General features: G+C 52.4%; 1 protein-coding gene across 1 annotated transcript in view; it reads left to right on the plus strand.

Moving 5' to 3' along the window:
* The window catches only part of ARHGAP8 (Rho GTPase activating protein 8), a 64,034-nt gene that overhangs the window by 40,472 nt on the left and 7,196 nt on the right, over positions 1–16,366 (plus strand). The window contains exons 10-12 of the mRNA XM_026447970.1: positions 7,181–7,254; positions 9,862–9,939; positions 10,806–10,934. Coding sequence (XP_026303755.1) covers positions 7,181–7,254; positions 9,862–9,939; positions 10,806–10,934 — 281 coding nt within the window. The remainder of the gene's footprint in view (positions 1–7,180; positions 7,255–9,861; positions 9,940–10,805; positions 10,935–16,366) is intronic.

A 16,366-nucleotide genomic window follows, 5' to 3' on the forward strand; every position in this document is an offset into this window, starting at 1 on the left:
CTGGCCAACATGGTGAAACCCCATCTCTACTAAAAATACAAAAAAATTAGCTGGGCACGATGGCAGGCGCCTGTAGTCCCAGCTACTCAGGAGGCTGAGGCAGGAGAATCACTTGAACCCAGGAGGCGAAGGTTGCAGTGAGCCAAGATTGCACCACTGCACTCCAGTGTGGCAACAGAGTGAGACTCAGTCTCAAAAAAAAAAAAGAAGGATTGGGGACTTGCACACTCTTCAGAGAATATAGCTTTTGGGTGTTGTCTTCCACCCCACTCTAACACTCCTTCTTTGCCACTGGAAGAAACATGATCTGATGGTGATCTTAATATCAAGGAGGACCATGTGGCCCTTGTAGTTTTTGCTTATCTCCCAGAGCCAAGGTTTTAACTGAGCCAGGGCTCACTTTTGTTAGAAAAGAACTGATAAGTATCTGTCTTTCTAGTCTCTTTTTCCCTGTGTGTTTGAGATATGCTCTTCTTCGGCCTCCTGTACCATGTGGCCGTCTGGAGAGTATACTGTCCTTATCTTTGCGATTAGCCTCCAGGGTGGGACACTGGCCTCCCATAGGCTCTGGTTCTGAGCCATGTGTGCCAACCTGACTTGCCAGAACCTCTACCCCGTTAGAGTTTTGGGGACTGACCTCGCTAAGGATACCAAGCAGTTTCTCATTCCCCATCTACCTACAAAGAGAGGCAGCCCTGCACATATGAGACCACAGGATTCCAGTGCCTTGTTGCCATCTTTCACCTCACAGCACCTCCACCTTGTACCAAATCCTAACTCTAAATACAAGGCTGTGATCTGTACCTTTTTTTTTTTTTTTTTTTTTTTTTTTTTAGACAGGATCTCACTATGCTGCCGAGGCTCTTTCAAACTCATGGGGCCAAGTAATGTTCCTGCCTCAGCCTCCTGAGTAGCTGGGATTACAGGTGTGTGCCACACTGCTTGTCTTTTGAACTCAGGTATAATAAGGACTTTGAAGTCAGATTTTATTTTGAACCCTGGCTCTAGCCAACCCTAGGCTGGGTGACTCCAGATACAATAATTTTCCTGAGCCTCAGTTTTGTCCTCTATAAAAATGGGGGCACAGTGATGCAGTGAGTGGGCTTTAGTATTGCATGTGGTGCACAGTAGGTCCTCAGTACACAGTAGGCCCTCAGTACACAGTGGTCACTGTGATCGTTCACATGTACTGCCCATTTCTGTGGGCATCCAGGACCTCCCTGGCTGACTCTGTGACTGAGAACTTTGCAGGTCAGTGATGCAAGCTGCAGCCATTCATCCCATTTCAAATATTAGAAGGGGAGATGTTACATTTAGAAGATGCATGACCATCTAAGAGAGTTGGGAAAAGCCTGGGTGCCCAACTGAGGCAGGCCTGCTCATCAGCATTCCCCGCTATCACTGTAATTTCAGGTTGCCATTCCTCCCTCCCACTTCCCTTCTCTTTCTTTTCTTTTCTCTTTTCTTTTTCTTCTCTTTTCTTTCTTTCTTTCTTTCTTTCTTTCTTTCTTTCTTTCTTTCTTTCTTTCTTTCTTTTTCTTTCTTTCTTTCTTTTTCTTTCTTTCTTTCTTTCTCTTTCTTTCTTTCTTTCATTTGTTTGTTTGTCTTGAGACACAGTCTCACTCTGTCACCCACGTTGGACTGCAGTGGCACGATCTCAGCTCACTGCAACATCCACCTCCCTGGTTCAAGCAGTTCTCCTGCCCTAGCCTCCTGAGTAGCTGGGACTACAGTTGCGTGCCATCATACCTGGCTAATTTTTGTATTTTTGGTAGAGACGGGGTTTCACTATGTTGGCCAGGCTGGTCTCAAATTCCTGACCTCAGGTGATCAGCCACCTTGACCTCCCAAAGTGCTGGGATTATAGGAATGAACCACTGCACCCAGTCCCTACTGTTTTTAAAAAGTCAAAATTTCTCCTTATTTGTACATTCCTTGCATGCAAAACCAGAGAAAAAACATGCTCTGAATTACTCTAAGCACATCTCCCGAGGGGAAGGGTACAAGCAAGAATGATGTGCTGAGAATCCCCGATGCCCTCCAGTGGGTGGACGACTGTCGGAAAGCCAGGTGGGGGTGATTGGCTGCAGAGCACGCTCTGCTGACCAGCGAACTGTGCTCTGCGCTCCAGGGTCCTCCTGCCCAGCATGCATCTTGGAACTTTAGTTCATGGTGTGGGTTTAATGCAGTTTGTGCATCCTTGCTGAGACCTGACCCTGGCCTGCACACATTGAGATGCACGAGATGAACGTGGTATGATACGATTCACCGCCGCCCTGGGCATCCCCGCCTAGCCAGGAAACAGCACATCTGCCAACCAGAGTCCCCTGGGGTCATTGTTATGCACAGCACTGACTCTGTCAGTCCATTGAACAAGCTTGTTTCTGAGCCAGCAAGTAGGGGATGGGCAGGGGAGGAGAAACCCAAATTGTGGGTTGCTGCTCTATGGAGAGTAGTCATTTTATGCCGGGGCCTTGTTCTTCCACTAGCTGTGAGAGCCTCAGAGTAGATGTGGGTGCTCCTCAAATGCACGGACAGCGGAAAACACGCTTGGCTGGGAGCATGGCAACTCTGGGCAAGTCTCTCCTCTTTGGAGACCTCATTTTTCTCATCTGCCTGAAGAGGTTGGGCTGGATAATCTCAGAGTCTCTTCCTGCTCTGAGAGTCTTTTATTTTATTATTTATTTATTTGTTTTGAGATGGAGTCTTGCTCTGTCTCCCAGGCTGGAGTGCAGTGGCGCAGTCTCAGCTTGCTGCAACCTCCACCTCCCAGGTTCAAATGATTCTCTTGCCTCAGCATCCCAAGTAGCTGGGATTACAGGAGTGCACCACCATGCCTGGCTAATTTTTTTGAGACGGAGTCTTGCTCTGTCATCCAGGCTGTAGTGCGATGGCACGATCTTGGCTCACTGCAACCTCCACCTCCTGGGTTCAAGCAATTCTCCTGCCTCAGCCTCCTGAGTAGCTGGGATTACAGGCATGCACCACCATACCTGGCTAATTTTTGCATTTTTAGCAGAGATGGGGTTTCACCATGTTGGTCAGGCTGGTCTCAAACTCCTAACCTCGTGGTCTGCTGCATCGGCCTCCCAAAGTACTGGGACTACAGGCGTGAGCCACCGTGCCCGGCCTTAATTTTTGTATTTGTAGTAGAAACAGGGTTTCTCCATAGTGCCCAGGCTGGTCTGGAATTCCTGACCTCAAGTGATCCACCCGCCCCAGCCTCCCAAAGTGCAGGATTATAGGCGTGAGCCACCATTCCCCGCCTGAGAGTCTACTTTTAAAGGACAGTGCAGAGACAAAGCAGTAGGCAAAGGGATCTTTTAGGAACTCGTTCTCCTCATAACTCTGCATTGTCCCGCCTGTTCAGCAGGACTCAGTGAGGCCCCCTCCCCAGGAACAGTAGCCAGCCAGGGCTTTGGAATCGATGGATGCAGGTCTCCAGCTGCGTGAACCCAGATAAGTCACTATAGCTCACTGGGCCCATTTGTTCAGCTGTGACATGGACCACCTGTGTGCGGCCTGGGAGGCTGCTCAGCCCCTGGCTTTGGGACGATTTTCGTCAGTGCTGTTGGCTTGTAGCTCAGCAAAGCCTGCACCTCCCTTGTCGTTTAACATTTGCAGACCCTGGAGAGAGAGCGCCAGCATCTCTGCTTTCCATTTGAGAAACTGAGCCCGGAGAGGATAAGGGAACTGGCCAGTGGTGATTTAGCTCCTAAGGGCAGGGAAGGCCAGGGCTTGGAAGGGCCTGTCTGGCTCCTTAAGGAGGCAGAGGGGAGGACAAGAGCCTTTAACTTTGGCGCATCCTGGGAGAAAAGGACCTGCCTGCTGCATTCCTCCCTCCCCAGGGACACGGTCTCTGCGGGCTCCAGGACACCTTCTCCCTCGCAGAGTGGAAACCAAGATGGGAAACAGGCGGGGGGGCCAGGTCTGTATTCCTGCAGCAGCAGGACCTCCTGAAGCCCACACCAGGCCCCACGGCACCTCGGGGAGCTGAGGATTGCTGCTCAGTGTCCCCAATGCGAAGCTTCAGCGAAAGTGAAGTCGCCGTGAAACCAAACCGTCCATCGAGATTAGGATATGCAGAAGCCTTATGGCTGTGGCCAGAGTTTTAATCGCCATTTAAGTGGATCAGCGGAATCTTCTGTAAATCTTGGAATAAAACTAAAGCACGCTCGATACCATGTTCACCTGAAAATCTTCTGACATAGAGACGTTCGCAGGGGGCCGTGGAGCCCAGCAGGAGGAGCGGAGATGGAAGCCCAGGCTGGGCTGGCCTCCCCGTGCCACCTCTCGGTTACGGGACCTTGAGCTGGTCACCTGGCCTCTTCCAGTGCCCTCCTCTGATCTCGAACTTGGGTTCATGAAATGGTGGTGGAAATGAGGCAGACGATACACACGTGGAGGAAAGGCTTCACTCTCAGCCCTGTGGGTTTCAGTCGGGCCCTTTCCATCATGACCGAGTCTTCCGTTACCTGTTACCGCTTCACAGATTCTCAGGACTTAGCAGTTTCCAACAGCAACCACGTTACATGGTTCCTGGTGTTTGTGGAATTTGGGCAGAACTTGGCCAGGTGAGTTTGCCCGTGGGGTGTTGGCAGAGGGCACGTGGTGGTGTCCAGCTGGTGGCTGGCCAAGATCATCCAAGACATGCCTCATGATCCTGCTCTTCTGGCCTCAGTGGGGACTGTTGGCTGGAGCACGTGCCCGCAGTGTCCCCAGCGTGACGTTCCCAGGACAGCTGCGTTTCGTCCAGGGCAGCTCGGGGCTTCCAGCACAAAGGTACCCGAGATGACAGGTGGGAAGAGTCAGGCTCTTTAGGACAGGAGAGAAGGACCTGGCCCAGAAACGGAACCGTCGCTTCTGTCAGATTGTGTTGATGCACACAGAGCCCTGGGCACCTGTGACTGCTGTCAAAGTGGCTTAAAGCAACACATATTTATTTTCTTGCGATTCTGGAGGTCGCAAGTCCTGAAATCAGAATCTCGGCAGGGCTGCATTTTTTCTGGAGGCTTTGGGGGGTATCCGTTTGTCTTCCAGTTTCCAGAGGCACCTACGCTCCTTGGCTCCTGGCCCTCCCTTCCATCTTTTTCTTAGCACATCACTCTGGCCCAGCTTCCCTTGTTACATCCCCTCTCCCTTCTTCTCACAAGATCCTCTGCAAGGATCTTTGTGATCTTGTCGGGTATCTTAATCTGTTCCGGTTGCTGTGACAAAGGACCATAAACGGACTGGCTTATAAACAACACAGATTTATTTCTTATAGAGCTGGAGGCTGGGAAGTCTATGTACCAACAGATTCGGGCAAGTAACTGTAGCTCGCTGGGCCCGTTTGTTCAGCTGTGACGTGGACCGCCTCTGTGTGGTCTGGTTGGAATGATTTTCGTCAGTGCCGTCGGCTCACCACTCAAGGAAGCCGGCACATCCCTTTTCGTACTGAGGATTTGGTGTAGGATGAGGACCTGCTTGCTGGTTCATAGATGGTGCCTCCTAGCCACGTCCTCACGTGGAGAAAGGGGAAGCTCTCTGGGGTCGCTTTTAAAAGAGCACTAGGCTGGGCGCAGTGGCTCACGCCTGTAATCCGGCACTTTGGGAGGCGGAGGCAGGCGGATCACGAGGTCAGGAGATCGAGACCACCCTGGCTAACAAGATGAAACCCCGTCTCTACTAAAAATACAAAAAATTAGCCAGGCGTGGTGGCGGCGCCTGTAGTCCCAGCTCCTTGGGAGGCTGAGGCAGGAGAATGGCGTGAACCCAGGAGGCGGAGCTTGCAGTGAGCAGAGATTGCGCCATTGCACTCCAACCTGGGTGACAGAGCAAGACTCCATCTCAAAAAAAAAATTAAAATTAAAAAAATTAAAAAATAAGGGAGCACTAATCACATTCTCAGTGACCCAGTCCCCTCACACAGGCCCACCTCCTAATGCCATCACTTTGGGGGTTACAATTTCAACTTAGGAAATTTGACGGAGCCTGAACATTCCAACCATAGGATCAAGCCTCCCCATATAGTCCTGATCAGTCTCCCATCTCAGGAGCTGCAGTTTACCTGAGCATGGTGACACACACATATAATCCCAGGGAGGTGCCTGGGCAACATAGGGAAACCCTGTCTCAAAAAATAAGTAAATAAAAAGATAAAAAACAAGATCCTCAATTTAATCACGCCATTCTCCTGTCTCAGCCTCCTGAGTAGCTGGGACTATGGGCGCCCGCCACCACGCCCAGCTAATTTTTTGTATTTTTAGTAGAGGAGAGACGGGATTTCACCATGGTCTCGTTCTCCTGACCTCATGATCCGCCCGTCTCGGCCTCCCAAAGTGCTGGGATTACAAGCATGAGCCCCCATGCCCGGCCTATTTTATTTTATTTTATTTTTTGAAATGAGTCTTGCTCTATCACCCAGGCTGGAGTGCAGTGGCGCGATCTCACTTCACTGCAGCCTCCACCTCACGGGTTCAAGTGAGTCCCCTGCCTCAGCCTGGAGACTAGCTGAGATTACAGGTGTACACCATCAGGCCCGGCTAATTTTTGTATTTTTGGTAGAGACAGGATTTCATCATGTTGGCCAGGCTAGTCTTGAACTCCTGGGCTCAAGTGATCCACCGGCCTTGGCGTCCCAAACTGCTGGGATTACAGGTGTGTGCCACTGCGCCTGGCCACCATTTCTTTATGTGAATCTCTGTCTCAAAATAGCACAGTAAGAGACAGGTTAACCCAGATAACACGCTGGGTTTTTGTCAACTACGTTTTTTAACTGAATCAGCATCCAGTCTGGGCTTTCATGTTCTACCCTCACAGCCAAGCCATCTCATACTACTGGGACTTCCCAGTATGGCTTACCTGTGTGGAATGCCCTTCTCTCTTTTGTCCTCTAGCAGGCTCCTACTCATCCCTCAAAACCCAGCTCTGAAGTTGCCCCCTGGGGAAGCCCTCCCCAACCCCCAGGTCTTCCCTGTATCATAAATACCCCTCTCATGGAGTTCTCAAATACTGCACTATCATTTTATTATTTGGCCTCCAGACTCTACTTCCTGAGGGCTGAGCCTGCCTCTCTCTCCCTGGATGGTGCCTGGGTCCTGTGTTTTCACAGGGGTGTGGAGAGGACCAGCGCCTCTTCTCATTATGATCACCCATCAAACTCAGGCAAAAACTGCCACTTTCTTTTTTCTTTTCTCAGCCTCAAAGACAAAAATCAAGGCGAACTCATCCCCCCTGTGCTGAGGTTCACAGTGACGTACCTGAGAGAGAAAGGTGAGACAGGGCCCGCTCCAGCTGGGTGACGCAAGGGCTGCTGGGTGCACCTCTCTGGGTAGTTTGTCTTGGATCCTGAGCACCCATAAGCCAGGGGGTGTGACCAGGAAGGGAGGGGCTCAAGCACAGTGGCTCCAGGTCTGGGCTCTGATCTTGGATGGTCTGGGTTTGAATCCTGTCTCCCCTGTGTACTAGCTGTGTGACCTGGGGCCAGTTACTCACCTTCTCTGGGCCTCCATTCCCTTGTCTGTCCAGTGAGGTGAATAACAAACAGTACCTAACTTGCAGGATTGTTGTGACCCCTAAATGAGCCAGTGCTGCAAAGCACCTCGGGCAGTGCTGGTCTGTAGGAAGCCCTCTGGAAATGGGGGCTCCTCTGATGGGATCAACTTTGATTTGCAGACACCATTGCCAGTGGGGTGGGTGCAGTCAGGAACTTGGAGTGCGGTGAGACTTGTGGGCTCTCCACAGCGCCTGAGGCTAGAACTGAGGTCCATGGAGAAGGCGTGTGGAGGCTGCTTTTACTTTAATGGGAGGAATGAGGTTCCCACGGAGGAGCAGGCACCAGGGAGGCTTATCTGGCACCACAGGTGCAGGTGTGCTCGGTGGCCCAGGTGGTCTCCAGCCTGGGTGCTGCAGTGCAGATGTGTGGGTGTCAGACAAGAAGTAAGTGCCTCCCCGCATCCCCACCACCCAGGCAGGGCTGGCTCCCTCCAGCCTCCAGAGCTCAGCTCAATGGTGGCTTCCTCAGGGAATTCCCCCAACATGGCCAAAGTCTCTAAAGCAGACCCCAGCTCTGCCACGGACTCAGCACCGTGGGCCCCGAGACCCCACCACCCTGTGGTGCGTTGCTCACGTTCCACCCGGCGGGGAGTTCCCATGCAGCGGCTCTGAAAGCCACCACCTCGGCCCTACACCTTCTGGTTACGAGTGGGTTGGGTTCCTCTTTGGAGCAGGCCAGGTGGGTGGTCTTTGAAAAACCTGCTTCAGACAGGCAGGGCCTGGAGAGCCCGTCCTCACCTGTAGGACAGGGTGCCCAGGAAATGCGCTTTGGCACGAGAGTCTGTGCACATGGGGATGGCATCAGTGAGCAGGTGTGCTGGGCGGGGACATGGGGGGCCATCTCCCTCACACCCCCGACCTTGTGGCCCCAGTATTTCCCTGAGTCACGATGCTCGGCTGGCGGGTGAGCAGGTACGGGGGGCACCCCACACTGGGACCCCAAGGGGCCTGCCTGTCCCCGGCCTGGACGGCCCCTCCTCGCCCTCTGCCGGTTAGGTCCTGCTTTCTGTAAGCCCTCTCCCATTCTGCCCTTCTCCCGGACAGAACCGCCTTCTTCCTGCGCCCCCATCGTTCAGTCGCTCACTCGGGAGACATTTGCCGTGTGCCTCCCTCGTGCCAGACTCTGGGGTTATCAAAGTGAGCACACGGGACACAGAAGCAGCAGGTGTTCCACCAAGAGCTACCCAGATGCTGACTTCCATCAGGGAGGAGGCCCTGCCAGACCGGGGTCCCTGTTAGGGGGTTTGACCTTGTTGGGGGGCTTCCCTGAGGGAGGGGCAGTAGAGCTGAGCTCTGAGGAGGGGGAGAAGCTGGCCATGCCGGGGGACAGGCCCCGGAGACGAGAGCAGGTGCACAGGCCCATGGCTGTGGGAGTGCAGGCGCGTGTGGGGCTTGGAGGAAGCTGAGAGGAGAAGGGGAGGTCAGGCCTCGCAAGTCCCAAGAAGACTTGCACCTCCAGATGCCTGCGCCACAGTCCTAGGTCCTGGTGTTCTGGGGCACCCCTGTCATCCACTGCAGGTCCCCCAAGGGTAGGCTCAGGCCTGTTTCTCTTCCTGGCTCTGGAGCCGGCAGGGGCCTGGCCAGAGGAAACCCTTCCCTCCACCCCAGGGCTGCTTTCATAAGCCGATTACAAGTGCTGAAAACCCTCTTTATAAACCGACCATGGAGACAAGGTTTCTTCTTTGATTACAATCACCTCTTTAGCAGAATCGCCTAATCGAACTTGGACATCATCTGTATCTTCACTGTGTAAACAGCAGCCACCAGCCCCTGTGGCAGTAGCCCAGTAGGGCAGGTCATATGAGGTTCATGCAATTGAGTGACTAGATTTTTAATTTTATTTAATTTTAATTAAAGTTCAATCCCCGTGTGCAGCTACTGGCTGCTGTGCTGGACGGCTCAGCCCTAGCCCTTGTGGGAAGCCACGTCTGGAGGCCTCCCGGGTGCCAGGCACGTGCTGGGCATCAGCGTGTCCAGTCCTCTCTGCAGCCCTTGGAGACCGGAACTCATGGCCTTACTCTGTAGATAAACAAGGCAGATAGGCTCAGAGAGGCTGAGTGCTTTCTCCGAGGTCACACAGCTGGTAGGCAGAACTGGACTAGAGCCTAGGTCTGAGTTTGGAATCTGTTTCTGCTTTCCCTTTCCACGGACCACAGAGGTGGGAAATCGGGCGGCTTGGGGAATATGGGGAAGATCTGAGGAACAAATGAATTTGTGGAGGCCAGCCACAGGTGGGTGATGCCGTGGGCAAGGGGGTGTCATATAACGTCCTGGAAGCCCAATGGGCTGGGACCTGTGAGATGCCCGGAAGCTCCTCTCCTGCAGGCCTGCGCACCGAGGGCCTGTTCCGGAGATCCGCCAGCGTGCAGACGGTCCGCGAGATCCAGAGGCTCTACAACCAAGGTGAGGGTGTCCCGCAGTCCTGAGCCCCGAGCTGCCTGGCCAGCGAGCACAGTGCTCCCGGGTCTCAGAGCAGAGGCAGGGAAGCACCGCCCCCACAACCCATCCAACTCCCAGAAAACACTCAGAGTGGGGGCGGCTGCCCAGGAGCCATCGAGGGGCCCACTGGTAGTCCAGAGTAGGGACCCTTTGTCCACACCCCCAACCCTGCTGGGACATGGTGGCCGCACGATGCCATTTTGCCTTTCGGGGCTCCCCACCCGCACCAGGTGGGCACGTGCTTTCAGGAGACACCCTGCAGTGCAGGAAAGCTGGTTTTTTATCTCGCAGCTCCCCCGAACTGGCTCAGCACGGCTTCCTTAATTGCCATGTGTAACCTGCGGGCGGGGGCAGTGGCCACTGAGCTGAGGACGCCTAGCACTGATACTAACGAAGCCACTGACAAGACTTGCCCTCGATCCTACTCGCTCCCACAACCAGTTGTGCATCACAGAAAAATGGAGCATTGGGTCCGCACCGGGCCGAGCTCAGGCCTGCCTGTCTCAGGCCTGGGGCCTGCAGTGTCATCTCTGCCACTGCCCTGACCTCAGAGAGCTGGCATTGTAGCTGGGAGCAACAGCACACCACAGAGAAGCCAGCAGCCCACCCCATCCTCCGCTGGGAGCCCAGGAGGAGGCAGTGAGGGTGGTGTAGGGGCTAATGGAGGCAGAGCACCCCATTTCTAGGTGGGGATAGCATCCCCAGGGCAGGTGGCTCCAGCATCAGGCACTTCCCATCCAGACACCTCACACCCTGTCTCAGAGCTCGTTCTATAGCCGAAGTGCCCAGGCCGGGGTGCAGACCTCAGCAGTGCCATGTTCTGTGTGCAGGGAAGCCCGTGAACTTTGACGACTATGGGGACATTCACATCCCTGCAGTGATCCTGAAGACCTTCCTGCGAGAGCTGCCGCAGCCGCTTCTGACCTTCCAGGCCTACGAGCAGATTCTCGGGATCACCTGTGCGTAGCTGCCCCGGGGTGGGAGTTGGGGGGGCTTGGTCCTCAGATGCTGTCCCCCAGCTACTGGCCCAGGGTCAGGCTCTGGGGTGGCCGAGGTGGCGTGTACCCACCCTCATCCTGTTGCCACCTGGCACTGCAGGGCAAGAGAGGGGGTCGTTGGGGCTGCCCCACCATGGACAGCCAGGCCACACTGTCCAAAGGCAGAGCAGGTGCAGTCGGTCAGGGCTGTCCAGGCCGGTCTCTCAGGTGCAGCTGGGCCGGGAGGCAGGGTGATGGGGGGCTTTCTAGATTAGGGGTTCATCATCCTGGTCAAAGTCCTGCCTATACCACCTCCCAGCCCCCAAACCCTCAGCTCTCTCACCTAGAAAGGGGCTCTTGGCATTTCTGCCCCAGTCATTGTAGGATGCCAGGCATATGTGATAGGAACTGAGCAGCTATAGGGTCTGATCCTACAGATGCTTTGTGATCAGTCACATGTTTAGTGTGGCTGAGCACAGATGACTCGTAACAACTCCATAAGAGCATCTCAAAATACTGGCAAATGCTAAGGAAAGTGATGCCTCCAAAGCACCATAAAACCACTCAGGCCTTCATCTCAGTCGTCAAACACCGTCTTTTCAAATGGGACTACCTCCGGCCCCCACCTTTCTTCTTGGAGCACTATCAGTCAAAGGGGGAAACCTGGTTTTGGTGTTAATTCTAAAACAGCTGGGTTAAGATATTTTAAAGACAAATCTTGAATCTTAAAATCAATGTTTCTGGCCAGGCGCGGTGGCTCATGCCTGTTATCCCAGCACTTTGGGAGGCTGAGGCGGGCGGATCACCTAAGGTCAGGAGTTTGAGGCCAGCCTCAACATGGAGAAACCCCCGTCTCTACTAAAAATACAAAATTAGCTGGGCGTGGTGGTGCATGCCTGTAATCCCAGCTACTTGGGAGGCTGAGGCAGGAGAATTGCTTGAACCCGGGAGGCAGAGGTTGTGGTGAGCCGAGATCGCGCCATTGCACTCCAGCCTGGGCAACAAGAGCGAAACTCCATCTCAAAAAAAAAAATTTTCTACCCCACTGTGTATTCAGGTATTCAAGAATCACCTTTACCCAAAGGGCAGCCTGGCCTTTGTCCTGGCCCCTGGGGGTGACTTCTGAACCTGGAATTTCCCAAGGGACAGGAATTATCTTTGTTACTTATCGGGGGCCCTGATGGTTTATGGTGACTCAGGATAGGGGGTGGCCACTCCAGAAAGGTCAATTACACAGTTAGAGGGTGCAGGCTTTGAGACACGGGAGACCAGCCTGACCTCTGGGGAGGGCAGGGGGCTGGAGATTGATTTCAATCACAAGGCATCCCTGCAAGGTCACTGGACGCCAAACTCCCCTCAAAGGCAAGTGTACACCCATTTACTCAGCAGTGCTCCTAAGTGCCCGCCAGATGCCAGGCCCTGTCTGAGATGGGGAAGGTCTCTCCTACAGCCTGGAAGACTGAAAGATGTTGAGGGCTGACTGACTTTGGCTAGTGGATGGGAAGCCTGGGAGAGTTCAGAGCCAGGCTGAGCCTCATGGAGACAAATTTGATCGTGTGTGGAGGTAGCTAGCTGGTGGAGACAGAGGAGGCGGCACTCCATTCAGCATCCTCCCACCAGCCAGGCCCAGGGCGGGCAAGATGGACAGTGCTCCATCACCTGAATGTGCCAGGCTCTGTCCTAGAGAGAAACTTCCAGAAGCTTCCTGATTTCATTAGCCCCTGCAGAGGGATGATGAGTCCAGCCTCTGTAGGTTCCTGCTTGAGAAAACTCAATGCTACCAGGAGAACTTACTGTTTGTTCCAGCCAAAACCTGGTGACAGGGAGATAGGCCCTGGAACCCCTCTTTGAGCAGCAGTTCCTTTAGAAAGCTTGCAGCTGTGGGCCGGGCACGGTGGCTCACACTGTATCCCAGCACTTTGAGAGGCGGAGCCACATTTGGAATGGTGGTGGTCTGGACCCCAGCATTCCCCCATCTGAAACTTTCCCCAGGAAGTTTTACAGTCCAGAAATGTAGTTGGTAGATTGTCTCATGTTGCATGAATCCTTCTGTCAGTGCTGTGACTAGATCATTCCAGGTAAACAGTTGTGTCTCGTTTCAGAAGGCAGTGGTGGAAGGGGGAGTAGAGTGGCTACCTAAGTCAGCCTGTTAATAAGGGGCCTTTCTGTGTCAACAAATGTGACGTTCAATGGTTTGAACAAACCATAAACTCTGGGGGTTTTTTTGTTGTTGTTTGTTTGTTTTGTTTTTGAGGTGGAGTCTCGCTCTCTCACCCAGGCTACAGTTCAGTGGCACAATCTCGGCTCACTGCAACCTCCACCTCCCAGGTTCAAGCAATTCTCCTGCCTCAGCCTCCCGAGTAGCTGGGACTACAGGTGTGTGGCACCACGCCCAGCTAAGTTTTTGTATTTTTTTTTTTTTTTTTTTTTTTTGAGACGGAGTCTTGCTCTGTCGCCCGAGCTGGAGTGCAGTGGCCAGATCTCAGCTCACTGCAAGCTCCGCCTCCCGGGTTTACGCCATTCTCCTGCCTCAGCCTCCGGAGTAGCTGGGACTACAGGCGCCCGCCACCTCGCCCGGCTAGGTTTTTTTTGTATTTTTAGTAGAGACGGGATTTCACCGTGTTAGCCAGGATGGTCTCGATCTCCTGACCTCGTGATCCGCCCGTCTCGGCCTCCCAAAGTGCTGGGATTACAGGCTTGAGCCACCGCGCCCGGCCGTAAGTTTTTGTATTTTTAGGAGAGAGAGGGTTTCACCGTGTTAGCCAGGATGGTCTCAAGTTCCTGACCTCGTGATCCACCCGCCATGGCCTCCCAAACTGCTGGGATTACAGGCGTGAGCCACTGTGTCTGGCCTAATCTCTATTTTTTCAGTCAAGAGGACATTTAGTTGAGAAGATTCCTAGATGTTGGCTTGAAGTATCTTTTCATGGTAGAGTGAGAGTGGCAGCAGCCGGCCAGTGAATTTCATAGTGTGCAATTTAGATGTCTTTGGTGATGGCACTGGGTGTTCCGGTGAACTTTCTGAGCGGCCTGTACAGCAGGAGGCACAAGGATTATCTGTACATCATCTGCTGTGATGATTTCTTTGAAGTTTGTATCAAGTCTTCCAGCGTCAGCTTTCAGGCTTTGGGGAAATGGCAGGTTTTAGGTCTTTGTCATGCCAACTGAGGGGGTAGGAGCAAAACTGGAAATGTTAGCTTGGAGCATCGTAGCCAGATATTGGAGGAAATGAGAGGAACTGAGAACCCACAAGCGTGCGCCGTCGTTTTCCACTGGAGCATCATTTCTCCATACAGTGCTTCTCTTTTGATTCTCAATTATAAAATAAGTCTGGTCTCACTAGATTTGGCCTGATTATTTACATAAGGGCAGCAAGAATGAGAATTGATGTATGTAGGCTCTTTTTAAGTCTACCTTGTTAGAACTTTTAATAAGGCATCTCAGATTCACTTTTTAAAAGCCTCTTGAGGCTAGAAAGCGAAGCCAAAAATTTGTCATCAGGGCCAGGTGCGGTGGCTCACTCCTGTAATCCCAGCACTTTGGGAGACCGAGGTGGGCGGATCACCTGAGGTCGGGAGTTCAAGACCAGCCTGACCAACATGGAGAAATCCCATCTCTACTAAAAATACAAAATTAGCCGGGCGTGGTGGCGCACACCTATAATCCCAGCTATTCAGGAGGCTGAGGCAGGAGAATCGCTTGAAACCTGGGAGGCGGAGGTTGCAGTGAGCCGAGATCTCGCCACTGCACTCTAGCCTGGGCAACAGCGAGACTCCGTTTCAAAAAAAAAAAGAAAAAAGAAAAAAAAATTGCCATCAGACTTTGCCTGTAGTATCCTTAGATTTGAGTGAATTTCTCTCTTCTCAAGGTGCTCAATCAATCTATTTTAAGTTTCCTGGGCCTGCCAGGAAGTGGCCTTTCTTACTCACTGTAACTTTCTTACTCAATGTAATACATAACACTGAATAAGGCTAGTCATCATTTCAAGGAATTTCCCTCATTTTTTTTTTTCAAGATGGAGTCTTGCTTTGTGGCGCAGGCTGGAGTGCAGTGGCCTGATCTCAGCTCATTACAACCTCTGCCTCCCATGCTCAAGCAATCAATCTACCTCAGCCTCCTGAGTAGTGGGGTTACAGGTGTGTGCCACCACACTCAGCTAATTGTTATATTTTTAGTAGAGACAGGGTTTCACCATGTCGTCCAGGCTGGTCTCGAACTCTGACCTCAAATGATCTGCTCACCTCGACCTCCCAAAGTGCTGGGATAATAGGCATGAGCCACTGCACCCAGCCCTTATTATCTATTTTTAACCTTACTTCACTAGTAAACCCAGCTACATAAAGATGTATGCTTGGATTATACTTAATATGAATAATTCAGAAGATGCAGCTGGTTTTTTTTTGTTTTTGTTTTTGTTTTGAGACGGAGTGTCACTCTGTCACCCAGGCTAGCGTGCAATGGTGCCACCTCAGCTCACTGCAACCTCCGCCTCCCGAGTTCAAGCAATCCTCCGACGTCAAGCGATTCTCCCACCTCAGCCTCCCGAATAGCTGGGAGTATAGGCACCGGCCGTCTTGTCTGGCTAATTTTTGTATTTTTGTAGAGACGGGGTTTCACCATGTTGGCCAGGCTGGTCTTGAGCTCCTGACTTCAGGTGACCTGCCCTCCTTGACTTCCCAAAGTGCTGGGATTATGGGCGTGAGCTACCGTGCCCAACCTATATGGCTCTTTTTAATAAACTAACAATATCAGACTAATCTTTTCAGAGTTACTCAAGTCACATGAACTTGAAAAGAATATTTGGCTTAGTTTCTATATTGCTGCGTGTTTTAGAAATATTTTATATAAATGCTCATGTCTCTCTAAGCCAATTTGAATAGAACTCCTTTAAGGGATTTTATAAATTAACTTGGTAATACCATCAGAGGGAGAAAATTTTCATGTATACGTAACATGTATGCATAGACATAACATGTAGATCTGCAAACAAAAAAAAAATTTTTTAAGACAGGGTCTCCTCCTGTCACTTAGGCTGGAGTGCAGTGGCTTGATCTTGGCTCACTACATCCTTGACCTCTGGGCTCAAGCAGTCCTCCCACCTCAGCCTCTCAAGTAGCTGAGGCATGCACTACCACACCCAGCTAATTTTTAAATATTTTTTTGTAAAGACAGGGTCACGGCCGGGCGCGGTGGCTCAAGCCTGTAATCCCAGCACTTTGGGAGGCCGAGACCGGCGGATCACGAGGTCAGGAGTTCGAGACCATCCTGGCTAACACAGTGAAGCCCCGTCTCTACTAAAAAATACAAAAAGCTAGCCGGGCAAGGTGGCAGGCGCCTGTAGTCCCAGCTACTCCGGAGGCTGAGGCAGGAGAATGGCGTAAACCCGGGAGGCGGAGCTTGCAGTGAGCTGAGAT

The sequence above is a fragment of the Piliocolobus tephrosceles genome, chromosome 19 (assembly GCF_002776525.5).
Source record: "Piliocolobus tephrosceles isolate RC106 chromosome 19, ASM277652v3, whole genome shotgun sequence".
Classification (NCBI taxonomy): Eukaryota; Metazoa; Chordata; class Mammalia; order Primates; family Cercopithecidae; genus Piliocolobus; species Piliocolobus tephrosceles.